The sequence below is a fragment of the Pleurodeles waltl genome, chromosome 12, assembly GCF_031143425.1.
Source record: "Pleurodeles waltl isolate 20211129_DDA chromosome 12, aPleWal1.hap1.20221129, whole genome shotgun sequence".
Taxonomy (NCBI): domain Eukaryota; kingdom Metazoa; phylum Chordata; class Amphibia; order Caudata; family Salamandridae; genus Pleurodeles; species Pleurodeles waltl.
In genome coordinates, this window is record NC_090451.1 from 508,395,203 (window position 1) to 508,412,370 (window position 17,168).

At 43.2% G+C, this 17,168-nt stretch overlaps 1 protein-coding gene across 4 annotated transcripts in view; it reads left to right on the forward strand.

The window, feature by feature from the left end:
- LOC138267998 (anillin-like) overlaps positions 1–17,168 on the forward strand; it is a 152,316-nt gene that overhangs the window by 108,451 nt on the left and 26,697 nt on the right. For 3 of the 4 annotated variants that reach the window (XM_069217302.1, XM_069217299.1, XM_069217300.1), the window contains exons 19-21: positions 8,840–8,869; positions 9,191–9,212; positions 9,322–9,431. In XM_069217302.1, coding sequence (XP_069073403.1) covers positions 8,840–8,869; positions 9,191–9,212; positions 9,322–9,431 — 162 coding nt within the window. The remainder of the gene's footprint in view (positions 1–8,839; positions 8,870–9,190; positions 9,213–9,321; positions 9,432–17,168) is intronic. The other variant, XM_069217301.1, reaches the window with a different exon arrangement.

The following is a 17,168-nucleotide window of genomic DNA, read 5'->3' on the forward strand; positions in this document are numbered from 1 at the left end:
CAACTTCGGCTGGCATTTGAATGGCGTGTAACAATTCCCTTATTCTCTCCCCGTTTTTCACTGGGGATCCTGAAGAAGTCAGGAAACCTCTCTGTGACCATAGTTGGCCAAAGTCATGCACAATTCCGAAACCGTGCTGACTATCAGTGTAAATGGTGACTTTCATCAATGCAGACAGTTGACATGCTCTTGTAAGGGCTACAAGTTCTGCTACTTGTGCAGAATAGACTCCTTGAAGCCATCCCGCTTCCAAGACACCTGTTACAGTACATACAGCATATCCTGCTTTTAAAATTCCCATCCCATCTCTTAGACATGAACCATCAACAAAAACAATCTGGTCATTTTCATCAAGTTTAGTATCCTTAATGTCAGGTCGAGGTTTTGTGCAAAATTCAGTCACCTGAAGGCAGTCATGCTCGACGTCTTCAGCGTTCTCAATTTCAGCATTTTCTCCAGGGAGCAAGGTTGCTGGATTCAATGTAGTGCACCTTTTCAGCTGCACGTTCGGTGAGCCCAGAATTATCGTTTCATACCTTGAGAGTCTTGCTCCGGTCATGTGTTGCGTTCGGGAGCGGGTCAAAAGTATCTCAACTGAGTGAGGGACCATGACTGTTACTGGGTGTCCCATCACTATTCCTTCACTCTGAGTGAGGCTGATACCAACTGCTGCTACGGCGCGCAAACACCCTGGGAGTGCTGCTGCGACCGGATCCAAAGTAGCTGAAAAATACGCTACTGGTCTGTTTACGCCACCATGGGCTTGAGTCAAGACAGACAGAGAACATGCATCACGTTCATGACAAAACAATGTGAAAGGCTTTGTGTAATCAGGCATACCTAAAGCTGGAGCCCTGCACATGCACTCTTTCAATTCAACAAAAGCATCCATCTCATCTCCTTTCAGTTCAATTTGATCCAAGGCATCCTTCTGGGTCAGTTTCAGTAAAGGCTTTGCTAGAGTTGAGAAGTTGGGAATCCACTGGCGACAATAGCCCACCATTCCCAAAAACTTCCTCACCTCCCTCCTTGTCTTGGGTGGACTCATTTGAAGTACACTTGTAATTCTTTCCTTCATTATTCTCCGTGACCCTTTCTCTATTTGGTGACCCAAGTATTTCACTTTCTTCTGACAGAACTGCAATTTGGAAGGAGACACCTTGTGCCAATTCCTTCACAAATGGTTCAACAGCAATGGTATCGGCTGTGCAGCCACTTTCTGTCTTTGATGCAATCAGTAAGTCATCAATGTACTGTACCAGGGTTGACTCGAATGGCAATTCTAATGCCTCCAAATCTTTCTTTAGAATCTGATTGAAGATGGACGGTGACTCAGAAAACCCTTGAGGAATTCGACACCAACTGTATACTCTGTCTAGGAATTTGAAACAAAAGAGGAATTGGCTGTCCTCATGAAGAGGCACAGAAAAGAATGCTTGTGACAAGTCGATGACTGAGAACCATTCGGCATCGCAAGGGACTTGAAACATTATCACAGCTGGATTTGGTACGACAGGGCAACACTTGACTATGATGTCATTTATTTTCCTCAAGTCCTGCACAAGTCGGACCTTTCCACTTGGCTTTATTAGTCCCATTATTGGTGAATTACATGGACTGCTTAACACTTCTTTCAGTACCCCCTGTTTTACAAATTCGTCAATGAGTTGGGCAACTTTCATGAGGGTGTCTTGTGCCATGTGGTATTGTGGGGTCTGGGGAAAGATTGCATTGGGCTTTACAGTCACTTTCACTGGTTCCACTCCTTTCATCAATCCCACCTCTTTCCCGGTCATATCCCACACTTCCTTTCCGACTGTTTCCCGTAATTCGGCTGGAATATCTTCTTCAGTTATCATCGGGAAAAGACAAATCAGAGGATATTCTTCATCGACAGTTTCCATCTCATCCCCCTCTACACTGTCCTCTTCTTCCCCATCACTGCTCGTCTGGATTGTTATTCCTTCGTTCGAGCACATAATCGAACAACCCAATTTGCACAGCGAGTCTCTCCCTAACAGTGCTATCGGGCTTGAGTCACATACCACAAACTGATGCACCCCTTGATAGTTACCAATGCTGACTGGTACTGGATCTGTTATTGGGTTCGTCAGGTGCCTGTTTGCTACTCCCACCACTTGAACTGTCCTCCCTGAGAGTGGCAAATTTGGTATTTCACTGCTCTTAACAGTTGAACGTGTGGCTCCTGTGTCAACCAAGAATGAAACACGATGACCCATCACTCTTCCCTCTACGTATGGACCCTTTTGATCAACTTCCAAGGATGCTGCAAGCACACAATCTCCTTCTTCTTCTGAACTTTCACTCTCCCATACATTGTTTATTCCACTCTCACTGTGTAGTGGGAACTGCTGTACTGTGCCATTTGTACTCATTACCTGACCCGAGACCTGTGGAGGAACCATCACTTGCTGCTGACTCATTGGTGCCAAAGGTATTTGCATTTGCTGATTAGGTACCATGGGTAACTGCTGTTGCATTGGCTGCATTGGCGTCATCTGCATACGAGGCATCTGCATCTGCTGCGGCTGCATAGGTTGTAATCCCTGCAACTGATTTACGGTCTGAAAATTTGGGTTTGGACCTCTCATTTTCGGTCCCCTCATTGTCTGAAATGCATTGACATCATTGTTTTGCTGACCAACACCTGCACCTACACCTTCCTGCACCACCATCGGGCACTCGCGTTTCCAATGACCGACAATTCCGCACACGTGACACGGCATCACCTTCTTCATTGCCTGCACACCAGTCACAACAGTGTTCAAATCCGGACCATTATTCACAAAACCTCCTCTGCCTCTGGCCTGTGGCTGAAACATCATATTTCCTTGCAACTGCGGCTGTGGTTGCGGTACCTGCTGTTGGAACCCTTGCAAACCTTGCAGACCTGTCTGAGCTGCTTTAAGTTGCATCATCATCACTTTCTCCTTCAACCTTTTCTGTTTCACTTCAATTTCGTCGCTGCAGTATTTCGCATAATTCAACACCTCATCAATCGGTTTCGACTGCCAACAAATCAAATGCGACTTTATCATCTGACTTATCTCTGGTCTCAACCCTTCCACAAATCTAAATACAAAATGAAGCATGTCCTTCGCCTCTATTGTCTCTGTGCCACTGTAGTTCTTAAACGCCTTCAACAACCTCTCATAGTAACTATGAATTGACTCTTTAGCCTCTTGGGCAGTTCGATCTATCTTCTGCCAATCCACATTTTTCGCGGCAACCTTCGTCTTCAAATGCTCAATCACCTTGTAGTACAAGCTCATCACCATAGGTGATGGTGCACCCGTCTCCCTGTCTCTTTCTGGTTCACTTGTCGGCCAACCTACAGCTCTTTTGCAGTCCTCCCACAAATCTGCTGGAACTACAATCTCGAAGAGAGTGTTCAGGTCTTCCCAGAGACATTTTGCAAGCTTCACAAACCTATCAGTCTGTTGATACCATTCAATCGGCTTCTCTTTCAGTTTGGGAAAATCATCCGTAAAAGACTGGATGTCGCTTCTGTGCCATGGTACACGTATTAATTTCCCCTCTGCTGTCTCCCTCATTGGTAACATGGTTACTGCCTCGCTACTCTGTGGTCTTTTCTCATCGTGCTCTGTAGCACTGTCCCTCCTCTTTTCCTTTCTCTTTACCCATCTGCTTTCCCACTTGTCTAAGCACCTCCACACTTGTGCACTCTGCAGTAGTTCTCTAAGGTGCGCCTTCATGCCTGCTGACCTCATGTGTTCAAAATCTGTGGTCCCAAAGTCCAACCTATAGCTCCTGCTCAAGTGTTTCGTCTTGTCTATATCAACCCTGTTTTTGTCAGCTACTTCCTGCAAGCTTTTATGTACCTTATTCACTTCTTTTGTTATCCTGGGACACAGATACCTCAGCTCTTCTTCCGAGTAGGACTCTAACCTATTCACACCCATAGTCCCTTCCACCAATTCTTGTGCTTCCATGTTCAACCTCATCCTATTCACATAATCTTCTCCCTTCCCACTGTCCGAGCTTTGTGTGGAATTTAGACTGTTGAACCATTGTGTCAGCTGTTGCGCATTCAACCCCATCAGTGTAGCGTTCACATCGACTGCCATTGATGGTTGCGGCAACTTTTCAGTGTTCGATGACAGAGGTATTATCAGTGGGGGACTCGACCTCACCAGTGTTGACTGAGCACATATGGGACTAAACTCCATCAAGGTCCCAGATCCTGTTGGCTGAGCCGCTATCGGAGTTATCCCTGGAGTGTTTTCTATGCACCTCCTCTCTGTCCCATTCTGCAGCATTGATCCCTGACTGCTCATACCTAAGTTAGGCTGACTGTACAGAGGTACCGGCGGACCTTCAGTAATGGGTAGTGATATCGCATCTGGATTTTGTCCATTCCCCATGTTCTGAGGCATGTTCATTCCCACACCATGGGTCATCATTGCCGGCATGCCCATCTGACTCCCCGTCATCTGAGCATGTGCTGTTCCCCCCTGCATCTGCTTTTGAGGCATCAAAAACTGAGTTGATTCAGCTTGTGCCATTGTTGGATTGTGACCATTCTGTACTCCCCTTACGGTTGGATCTAGAATCATTCCTGCACCGTTGTCGCTGCTGTAATACCTTGGGACCTGCGGCTGATAATTTTCTGCAGGTTTCAACATGGGCACATCTGGATATATTCTCCTAACCTGCGGTATCTGCGGGGTGAACAGTAAACTCGGGTCCTTAGATCCCGATGAAGCCCCTGAACTCTGAGTTTCACCGTTCTGTACCGATGCCAGAGGGGCAGAACTGGTACTTGGACCTTGTCCACTCTCTGCATAAGGTGGTGGACGGTCGTTCAGCAATTGCATTATTAACTCCTCATCCTCTAACTCCTCTTCTCAACTTTTCCTCGTCCTCTCTATCCTTGGAACACTTCCTGTTTGTCTTACAGGTAGCTTTCTTACCTGTCTCCTCTTCTTCTTTAGTAATTGCCGGAAACAATTTTATCCCCTGCAGTACATCTGACCTCCACACCTTCTGTGCATTATCCCACCTAGCGTCCGCTAGTGTCTTTTCTACCTTCCTTATCCTGTTCTCGAACTTATTTTGCTGTTGCTGTCTGGCCATCAGTTCCCAAATTGCTAGAGCCTCAAACTGTGCTGGCCTTGGAGGTACCTTCATGTCGTACATCGTGAATCTCAAATTCTCTAGTATCCTTATATTGAATGTCCCATGGATCGGGAATGCTACGCTCCCATGCTTCTCTGTCAGCTTGTGCCATTGCTTTAGCCAAAGGCACGGAGCTACCCCTTTTTCCTCCATTACAATGTAAGCTGGTGTACCCTCGGGCGGCGTCTCCTCTCCTACGCTCGCTTTAATGTAAGACTCCCCCTTCATCGCACTCCTGAATGCTTTAAAGAATTTCATTTTCTCGTCTTTTATTTCACAAAATTTGTAATCAATAGGTGACTTTAATTCCCGGAATACTCTTCGCTTGCCTTTCCCCTTCCAAACGAGCCCCACGGACTGCGTCCAATCCGTGCGCGACCCTTCTCTCCAACCAACCTATCCCAGCGCGGCTCCTAGTGTCGTCACACTCACACACACTGCGGCTGACAAAGCCTCGCGGCTAGTCCTCCTTCACTCAGCTCCTCTCGTAACAACTTCTTGCATGTATCGCGAGCTACCAAAAATAAAACAGATCTGTCGGTTTACTACAGGAAGGGTAACACAGTCGCTTCAGGACCTTAGGGACTTTTCACTAGCCTCGGCCGCTATTCCGTCTTTCTCGGTCCCCACGTTCGCAAGCAAATCTGACCCGCAGACCTACTCTCAACTTGTCAGTGATCTATTCTAGTGCACTTAGAATCTTGTCAAAGCCCGAAGTCGAAGTTCCTTTCACTCCCTTAACACACGTACCGACTTGTTGACCACGCCCGATCAACCTACTAAACCGCCCAGACCACAACATGGATCAACATACTCCGGAGTCTCTTGACCTCGCAGGGCCCGTCTCAACAACAACAACCACGTGGACCTTTTTATGCACAAAGCCCCACACGCACATGAAGTTCGACGACTTCCCTACTCTCACACTCGGAGTCGCACCTCCGCTATTTCTATGAAGTTCGACGACTTCTCTACTTCTACACTCGGAGTCGCACCTCCACTATCCTCTAAAAAAAGAGAAAAAAAAAAAAAAAATAAAAATTCCTCGCAACCTTTTCAAACACCCTGCGGCAATAAGCTGTGCAAGCGCAAAACCCTAACTTCACTCATACCATCACTAGTACCGCCAACGCCGATTCCACACTTCCATTCTCTTCATTCGCAAGCTCCGAGATCCCGGGAAAGTCGCGGTGGACTTAGCCCATCATCATTCTGTCAATCAGTTTTATCCAAAAAATCTAATTCAACTTCTCGAGTGGGATCTCAAAAGTCGAAGCAGTTAATTCAACACCATGTACTTTAAGAGTACGGGGTCCCAAAAGACGTAACCGTCCTCTGCTACCATCTACTGATAGAGCGGTCCGTACTAATAATTTACCTGTATTCGGACGCTCTTTAGGCCGATGAATCTTTTGACTAAGTGGAACTCTCCGTACTCTTATATCGATCAATTGCATCAAATCAATAATCAATAACGAACATAAGCAATACCCTGATCAACATAACACTTGACAATTAATCCAGAATACATTTCGACGAACCCTGACCTTTCAGTCAGGAATAACCACACCAGTTTATTCAAAGTTAGTGAATTTATTTCCCTATATTAACAAAGCTAGCACAATATAAATGTGTCAACACCAAATGATAAACATAAATGAACATTAATAACTGTCCATAACGGCGAAACAAGTGCAATCTATGCAGCATTTGAATAACAAGGCATTCGATAATAGCAATGCAAATCACTAATACGATAATCTGTAATGAACTAATTGCATACATTTAGTCAGCATAACAAGGTCTCAAATTGCATCGTGCAACAGAAGGAATCCTCATCTGTCCTCAAATTAGCATCGGCATGTGGGACTTCATGCAAAAACAATTTAGCAACATTAATTTAGAAAAACTCCTAACTAGGGATCTTGTCAAAAATCAGCAGTTGGTTACCTAAAAGAAACACAATGCAATTGTACAATTTCCTTTCATATTTACCAATTACGATCAGCATACAAGGAAGTCTTCGTCTCACAGGTACCGTTTCTCGATCAGCATGGGACGGGGCAAAGGGGCAGGGGTGGACGGGGCAATTGCCTCACGGCGGCAAAATAAAACTACTACTTCATGCAAAGGGATCAAAATTAAAGTCTCTAGGGCAAGAATCATTTAAAGTCTCTTTCTCTCGATTAGAGAAAGCATCAAAGTATCTCTCAAAATGGCGTCGCAGCAAAGTGGGCCATAATAGCTACGAAGTCTGCAAAATGGCGGGATGTCCAATAATGGCCGTAATGATCTAATTTCTTCTCGTGCACCTGGTTTTTATAGACAACAGTTCAAATCCAGTAGGGTCTTCCATTGGAGGGTTCATAGGTTAGCTTCAAATTGTCCAATCAAAAACGACAGTTCTCAAGCTTTTACTTAAGCATACATTATCCTTGGAGATGGGTACGCAAGTTGCAACATTTTATACCAATTAGCTCACTTTCAGAGCCTCCATTGTCCGCACCTGCAGATCGACCTTGGAGTAAAGAGAAAATATGCCAGGCTGGCACGAAACTTTAAGATAAGCATGTGAACGATCTCAGTGGAAAAGTACAGCTTCAAGCAAAAATACACGTTTAATAGCACATTGGAAAAATACGAGCATCTAAACTGTGAGACCAGGCAACTAGGCCAAAGCCTCCGCTAAAGTTATGCTAAGCTAAAACATTTCAAGCAAGCAAATGGTAGCACACGTTTATGATTATGTCGGATTAGTGCAATTCTAATACACCACGTTATATAAAGCACGCTTATAAATGTTGGCAAACTACTCTAAGGGCACATTTTGTCCCCGTACAATCTTTATTAGTTCGGTTAAAGTCACACATGATAATTTCAACACTACGTTTAAGCGCTAATAAATGTAAAACCTTCATTTTCTGCTTCATCAGGTTAGATGTACAATGGCTTGATTGTATGGTGGAAGACTAAAGAGGGTTGCGCAGAACCAGCGCAGCCTGTGAATACCTGAGAAAGGGCAAAGAAGAAGCAACGTTCTAGGCCCGTTCGTGGTGTGTAGGGGGTTCATTCTGGTACAGAAGCCTTTCAGGAAACTAAGTGGAACTTTAGAAGATGCATGTTGTCAGTGACCAGACATTCCTGGGGACATCTTGGCAGGAATTTGTGAAAATGTTTGATGTGACCTATTGAATGATGTTCCTTAGCATGCAACCATTTATGCCTATCTCACATAGTTAAATGTCTTTCAAGGTAAAATGCCCTTGTTTGGCTAATCGTGTACTTTGAATGTGCCATAAATTATTTATTTTATTTTATAAGGAAGCCCTCTGAGCAGGAGGAAAAATATGGGATTCTCTATAGAACAATAGGTGAATGAGGGCACTCCCCTAGACCCCACCATCAGCGAATTTGACCATTAGCAAACCACAGATAACCATTGTTTGTAGTGAATCACAATACTCATTCTTATGTTCATTGATGAAGTCCAGTAGTTGAATATATCAAGACAAATTCAGGAATTTTTACCAATGTTTAGCATCCACTGAGGTCCAAACTGCACCCTTTTTCCCTGAGACAACAAACTACTTTACATTAAATGTCTTGTTTTGTATTTCACTGATGCAAACTTCAGGGCTTGATTATTTTTGTTTGCACTGTTTCTACATTTTCTCTCTAGATCACACCTAAAAAGCTGCTAAGTTCCAGAGTAAGTAATTTTTTGATGACTGATGTTGAGAAAATAAGTAAATGAATATAGGTGTTTGGTTAGAAAGAATGAGGAGGAGGAACATTTGGAGAGGAGGGCTGTGTTGGGTTTGTTATGAACTGGTGTAGAGAAAAGACTAGCATTCTGCGTGACGGATACTAGGGTTGCCTAGAGTACTTATTAAGTAAGCCGACTCCATAATGAAACCTGATTGGGGAAAAAAGTAATTTACATACTTCTAAATTTGAATTGATATAGTGATAACTGTTAAAATAATAAATAATAATATCTTCTATATTCCCTTCTCCCCTTTTCCCACAGAAAACTAGTTTTGCCTCACCAGGTAAGATGGCGCAGCTATTTTCTGTGATCCATTATACTCTTCGCCCCTCTATATTCTTATTTCATTTTATTTTACTTGTGTCTATTAAACGTGTTCTCTTGTAATCTAGCTTTCAGTTCTCCTACTGGCAGTTCCATTCGAACCAGCAACTTCCTGTTAGTAGGCTCCCGAACAGTCTCACTGGAATCTCTCAACAAGACCAAATTTCCACTTGATAAGGTAAGGCATCTGAGGTGTAAGGCTTATGCTGTCTGGTCAGTTTCACTGGGTTAAAAGATGTCTCCGTGCACACCATGCGCAGAGGACTGGTGGATTAATCCTTTTCTTGATGGTTCTGCGGAGTCTTCCAAGCTGTCTTTCCTTTTTTGTTGGATCGCTAACAGGATGCTGTAGCCTACCCTGCGATTTATGTCTCTATTGGCTGAATAAACACTGAATCAGTCACTGTGGGATTTGTGTGGAAAGGTTGTTGTCTTTTGTTTTATTTTATCCTGTGCATACAAGGAGCTATTATACAATTTCTCCCACTCAGCATTTTGGTGCATTTATATACTTGCCTTTTCTTATGTAATTAATATTCTGGGATGTAGATTGCATTGTTCTGCATGGGAGTTTCTATTGACTCATATGCTTCATCTAACATTTTCTCCTCTGGGTATGTCTTTGAGCAGTTTCAGTTGATAATTTTTTTCAGATCCACATCTGAGAAATTAGAAGAAAAACCACCCGTATGATGTCTGGTATATTTTTATTTAATGTTAGAACTCTTGTACCGATATATATTTGTATAGCGGTACAAGAGTTAAAACATTAAACAGGGTCCTTAAATACAGTGTTGGTTAGAAATGTTACCTCAGTCATTTATGTAGAACATTGGCAAATGTAGGTAAACGTATAAAAGCCTGCCTGAGACCAACATTTCTGGAAATTTAAAGTGTTTGGATTCCAATTAAATTGAAGTGCTGCAAAAAGCAACAAATCAAAATAAGCCCCGACTCTCCTGCATGGGAAACTGGGAGAAAATGAAGAAAATTGCAGCCTTGTAGGTAGTTTTGTAAACCAGGCTGAAAATAAGTACTGTTCCTGTTAAGGAGCCAACTGCAACTCACATATCGCTCTAGGCCTTATAAAGGGAGTTGGCTCATAGCTGCTTCTTTTTTCCCGCTAATGTGAGAGGATCTCATAACATTGCTGGGGTTTTTATCACCTTTGAAAAGATTGTCTCTCAGTTTTCTATTTTTGTAAAGTTTTAATCACTGCTCCTTAAGTGTCTCTTTTCCATCTATTTCCTACATCTTTTCATGTTCCCTACTTGCATCTTGATGCCTTCACTCTGTGAAGTACCCCTCTTGTCAGGTGAAGAAGGCAGTGAATTATCTACGCTCACTGTTTGTGGTCTGTTTACCATTCTCTCGTTTAGCAAAATAATACGAATTTTTCAACAAAAGTACCTTCTGAGACTGAGAAGGCATAGGGTTTGTAGGGAGGTTGGAAGACCATGAGCACAAGGAGAACCAAAACAGAGCACACAGGGAGGCCAGGTAACGTAACCCTTGAACTGTGTACTTCCAACAAGACTCTCACTGCCAGATTTATGGAGAGAAAATACAGCAAGCCATCCTCTCTCACACCATTCTTGACTTTCCCAATGATGCTGACTTTACGGACATCTAAGATTGGGCACCGATGCCGTTTTATTTCCCTCAAAACAGTCATGGAGCCAATCTGATTTCAAAGGGGAAACACTCCATGTTAAAGCACACTCTAGTGTAAGTTTTAGATAGTAAGGCATTCACAAAACGGTCTCCAATACAGATCAATAAAGATGTTGGGTACTGTTGGATAACTTTCTAATCTTTCCTATCGTGCCCCTAGGCATTTTTGACATAACTTCTCCAGGGCCTTTTACCACTAACTCTAGAAAGCAAGTGATGCTGACAACGTTCTACAGATTGCTTCAGATAGGCTACTTATTTTATTACATTTTATATTACTCCTCAAGTACCACCATCGAATATCCGTGAACCCAGGACAAACTTATTACATTTGAGGGAGAGACTCCACATTTAAGTAATAGTCTAGTAATTCTCAATTGTTTTGCTCACTTGACCCAGCAGTGGTCACATCTAGCAATTTAAGGTGACAAACACAACTGTGTGAAACGATTCCTGACTTTTGGACTTATTGGTTCCATTAAATATCTGAAGAATTAGGTCAGTATTTGATCTGCCAAGGACCCATAGGTGTTCAAGCTTCTCGGGCACCTAATACTGAGCCCACATCTTTATCCTGTTAGGGCTACAGCTGGATTATTGTAATTTTCTCCATGCCATCTTTGGGCCCCTCCTCCCTCTTGTGTGCTTTCGAGCCCCAAGGAGGTGAGAGGAGCTTGGCTTTAGCAACCCCATGGATGAGACTGTTCAGCCTCCTCTAGAGGGTAATTGGCTGACACAGCTGGGTGAGGCTAGTAGCCTTGAGTCCTCACTGGTCCACCCCCTCCACCCACATCCTCCAAACCCCACCCTCCTGATTTCCCCAACCTTGCTACAGAGATGAGTTTCTCCTTCACTGAGGTGCTGAAGTGGGCTGCTGCAGTACTAGATGTGCAGCTTCCTTCTGGGGAGGTGACACTGACCCCTTGATAAAAGTTCTCAACAGGAATAGAGCCTGTGCTTCCCTATAGTGAAGCACTATATGGTCTTTTTTTAGTGGTATGGGCTAAGCCTGCTATGGGGACCCCTGTAGACTGGCCCATAGACACCGGCCACCCCCGGGGATCTGGGTTGTCTCTTCCGGCATCCCACTCTGAGAAGTTTTGTGGTGCAGGCTGCAATGGCCTCTTTTGATCCCAGTGTCCTCCCGAACATTCCTCCGGACAGGGAGTCCAGATGGCTGGAAATTTGTGGAAGAAACATTTTCTCCTCAGCCAGATTAGCCACATGGTCACTATAAACTGCATGTGTTCTGGGCTCATTTTCCCCATATGTTGTGGGATACAGTGGTGCGCCTGCTGCCTTCTCTTCCAGAGCGACCCGTCCAGACCCTCCAGGATGGACAAGAGACAGCTAACTTTGCAATCAAATGTGGTATGGTTACCACCATGGACTCGGTAGGCGAGTCATGGTTCATTCTGTAACACTACGCCTTCATGCCTGGATACACCACTCTGGCTTTTCGGGAAGCTGTAAGATCCAGCCTGGAGGACATGCCCTTTTATGGCACCCGCCAGTTTGGCACACATGCTGATTCTGCATTTAGGGACAGTTTGGCTGGGAAAGCCTCTTAAATAAGTCTATTTCTGTACTCCCTCATTTTTCACTTCATCATCTTTTCACCTTCTGAAGGCACCCGGTGCAGTGTTCCTGTCTTGTATAGGTATTATTATTATTATTTCTTTCGACCTGTCTATGACAGATCTTCGCTTCTGCTATCAGGGAGTTATTTTCTTTGTGGCCCTAAGTGGGTTTAAAACCTGATGGAACAGTTTTTTCTTTTTTTCTCTGAAGACGGGCTTCATGCCCAAGAGCTAATTACCTGTATGGTATGTTTCCTGGCCTGGGTAGAGCATCTGCTTTAGGCCTTATAGACATCGTACTTTTCATTGCCCTTTTAGGGAGCTTATAATTAGAACTCCCTGGGAGCCTTTGTATGTGGTTCCACGCTTTGCACAAGTGCTACTTATGGTGCTTCTCTCGTTTCTCTTCAAATTTGATCCTTGAAGCATTACTTATGCTTCTCTTTCTAGGGTTGTTCCACTTCTCCTGGTAGGCTGCTGGTCTCTCTGGCACCAGTGGTTAGATGTATTCAAATTCCTTTTAGTTTCCTATGTAGAATGGGATCGTCCTTGCATCCTGTTGGCCTTCTTTATTTTTGTCATCTTGCCTACATTCCTAGTCTGTGTGGGTCATGCTTACGGCACTCGTCTCTTATGCCTCCAGTCTTCTTGTTTTTACACTGACTTTTCACTGCAAGGAGATGCATTATAATTGCTTATCGCTTAGTGGCATGGTCCTGTACCTTTGCTGTTACAGCCACGTCTTATGTAAGAGGTCACACATCACCCAGGGCCTCGAGAGTTTGCTACATATGTATTCTTTAGGCACTGCCTTGTAGCCATCTTCTGTGTTTATGGATATCTTTCATCTTACGGTGGATATCTGGTAGTTTACTCATGTTCCTTGAACATTATGGTTCCATCTTTCTTGGGATAAGTTCATAATGGGAATTGGTTTCTCCTTTCGGACACAGTGTCACTGGTGGGTTCATTTTGCTCTATTCTGCAGGGGGTCATAATATTTCTAGCACTCTGGGGGTAGTTATAATGCTTCTGCGTTATTGTAAGGGTTCCTTCCTTCATAAGGGATTGTTCCCCTCTTGCTGTGTACCTTACTTCCTTCGGAAGATGCCTTTATTTATCATTATGAAAAAGGTGGTAGGTGTGGTTGTCTTGTACCTTCTGGTGATTTTCATGTTTATTTCCTGTAGGAACATTCTTTCCTATGATCGATTGTTGCTCTTCTATAGGTTGAAACTCCTTTGATTCAGCTTTTACTACGTTTTTTTTTTTTCCAATTTGCGGACTTCGACTTCTGTGGTTTTGTCAGCAGAGGACTATACGTTTTACCTTTTGGTTCTGTGCTTGAGGCAGGTTTTTCCTCACCTGCGGTCTTCTTTTAAGCTTTCAATATCAACTCCCTCATTGTGGGCTACTCAGTTTAGATTCTTTGGCGGCCTTTACTTGATTGGGGTGTGTGATGTCTTCCACACTTTCCATCCTCTTATATTTCCATCCTCTCATATTAGCTCTATCTTGCTGATTACTCTGTTCAGTCTTCATATATATATATTTGACATTGTTGTAGTGACGGTTTCTGTTTGTGGTCGATATGTCTTGTATATTTCCTCTTGTCGTTACATAGGCAATTATTATTCTTTTTCATCTATGTGCATTATATGTTATAGATGGTCCCGGAGGTGTTAACATTATCTCTGGAAGGTTTTTCTTCTTAGGTCATGTATTGTTTCTATTCCATATTCCAGTAGTTGCAGTTGTTGTCTTCGCCACATTTCTATTAAAGCAGTTTTCAACACTTTCCCCTCATAGATGGGTTCTTGAGTTTTCCACCTTTTATCTATGCTTCTGTAGAGCAGGTTTGGCTAAAATAATAGTTTTCAATAGCAAAGAACTTTGGCTCAGTGGCATTGTCTGTTGACTCTGGGCCCCCATGTACTGGATGACAGTGGGTACAAACCCTCTTTGGGAGCACATAGTTTTTGTGTTCATATTGTCTGTTGTCTTCGGCCACATTTTTGCCCCACTGCCATGGTAATGCTATTCCCATGCTTTTCATCGCCTTTGTCTTTACTTGCCCATGGTTCTTCCCACAATTCTTATGGTGTGGCGTATGTTTTTACTCATTTCAGTTCCTGAGAGCGCCCAGTCTCTCTTGTTTTTCTAAACAGGCTTGTTCTAATCAGTGACTTTTAGTAAGGTCAGTCGTGATCTGCATTAAAATCTGCTATGCATTGGCCAAGAAGCATCCCCCTGAGGGTTTGCTTACTCATTCTACCAGAGCCAGATCTGCAACCACTGATTTAGATTGCGGAGTTCCGGTCCTGGGTATCTGCCAAGCAGTAACGTAGGCTTTCCTGCACAAGTTTACCAACCTTTATCGTCTAGACAGTCAGGTCCATTGTGCCGGGCATTTTGCCCATTCAGTCCTGCAGGACTTCCTTGTCGAAAATTGGTACGCAGACCCACTTCAGGGTATGGTATTGTTTTGGTATCTAATTCTAAAGTAAGGAATCTGCGACTAGATGTCGCTATCAGATGAACAAGTTACCTGTCTCTAGTAACGCCTTATCTGGTAGAGACAGGATCTAGCTGCAAAATCTTCACTAACCCACCAGTCCTCCCTGCTCTTTGTCCTGATTTCTAAGGAAAGGGTATTTCCCTCCACAGGAGAAGCTTTGCAAACAGTTTTTTTATTTTATTTTTCTCTCAAGGTCCCATTGAAGGCATTACAATGCCTTCATTTGCAGTTCGTAATTAATCGAAGCAGAGATGTCTCTTTTTTGGCACACTGTTTCCATTGGCAGTTTCTATAAGTGGCTCCTAGTTTTTGGCATAGGAAACAGTCACTGAAGAAACTGACATCAGTGCATCAGAGAAAGGATTATATGGTCACAAACGGTGAATGGTGCTGCTATGGAGTCACACAATGCCCTCTTCCGACGTGCAGAGGTACTGCTAGGAAAAATGTCTGGATCCAGTCTGGTGACAGGGGAGTATTCTAAAGTAAGGAATATGCGGCTAGATCCTGCCTCAACCAGATAAGATGTTACTGAAGGTAAGTAACTTGTTCTTTAAGAACTTAATGCTCTACCTTCTTTTTCCTCAGCTGATGAGCTGTTTTTTGTTTCTCCACGGTGGCAAAGGCTATTGTTATACAGCTTATTCATGATTTAAGGCACTTCTGTGTTACTCCGGAAGCAGAGTTTTTTTTTTTTTTTTTTGCATATGTTAATTAAAACAAATGCAAATCAGGGTTATTCTAATTACATAAGTGGAGACCCAGCAATGAACACACAGAATTAAAAACGATCAGTGTTGCAACGTCAGAGTTCTAACAATACCAGACATTTATAATTAAAACATGTAACTTACCAGGATAATGCACATATAAAATAAATTGCACATCAGAGATACCTTTGCACTTTTTTTCATCTCTCCTCCACGTCATTCGTAAATTCAGTGACTGCACTCACCAGCCTGATATCTTTTACCAAGCCACCATTAATTCTAAAACTTTCTTGAATCTGCCTGTTGACCTTTTCTATTACCTCTACGTTGAAGAGCATTCTTATTCTTAGGCTCACGTTAGTCTTTTTGCGTTGCTCACACTACTGATAGGTCTGCAGGGATGTGATCAAACAGATGGGTGTAACACATTTTTGTATCACACTTATTCTGGTGTACTGAACTAAATCCCAGAAAATAGTTTGCTTGGGAGTAGCTGTTATGAGATTTTTTTTATTTGTTATTTAAGAACAGGTTTTTTTTTTTTTTTTTTTTTGCAATAGTACACAGCTGGTACGCATTAATTATAATAAATCTGCAGCATGCCTGTCATAAATACTGTATAGCAAAAGGCAGAGCAGTAAATCTGTAAATAAACTCATTGTTGTGTAGAGTGATTAGTTTTAGTAGATTTGTTGTATGCGGTAATGATGGCACTGAGGTGGGTGTTTCTTATGGACATTACATAAGGCAATGATTCATCCAGTCTCCACAAATAGTCCTATGTTTGGGCATCCATGTGCTTGATATATTGCTTTATTATAGATATTTCGAACTGCAGATTCCTCACGCTTAGAATATTCACAGATGTCAGGCTGGATCTAGAACTGTTCAATAATTTTTTTTTAAGCAAAAGCTCCTGCATTCCAACTAGCGATGCCATCTCACTCCACTACGGCATTGGCCTACACAAGAATTGACTGAACAGAGCCTCCTGTAGGTGACACCCTTGCACACAGACTTCAGTTCCTTACTTTCTGCACCTTTTGATGCAGACCTGGAGATCTATTCGTCTTTGTCAGCCTTCCTATGGTTTCAGATTATAAAACAGTATTCCAGGAAACATTTCGGCAGACCATACTGTTATTCTCCTGCAGGAGGTCAATCGATCCCTGCCAAAGGGTGACATTGAGAAAACAGATGAGGCTAAACTAGGCAAAAGGTGTTTCTTCTGCTACTTTCTCATGCCCACGAAGGATGGAGATCTCAGACACATCATTGACTACCACCCTCTTGCCTTTTTACGGAAGGACATATAAAAATGTTCTCTCTGGCTCAGGTTCTTTCTCCTATGGACCCAGGAGACGGTCAATGTCCTTGGATTCGCAGGAAGCATATTTTCATATAGCCTTCCTGTTGTCCCACAGACGCAGGGT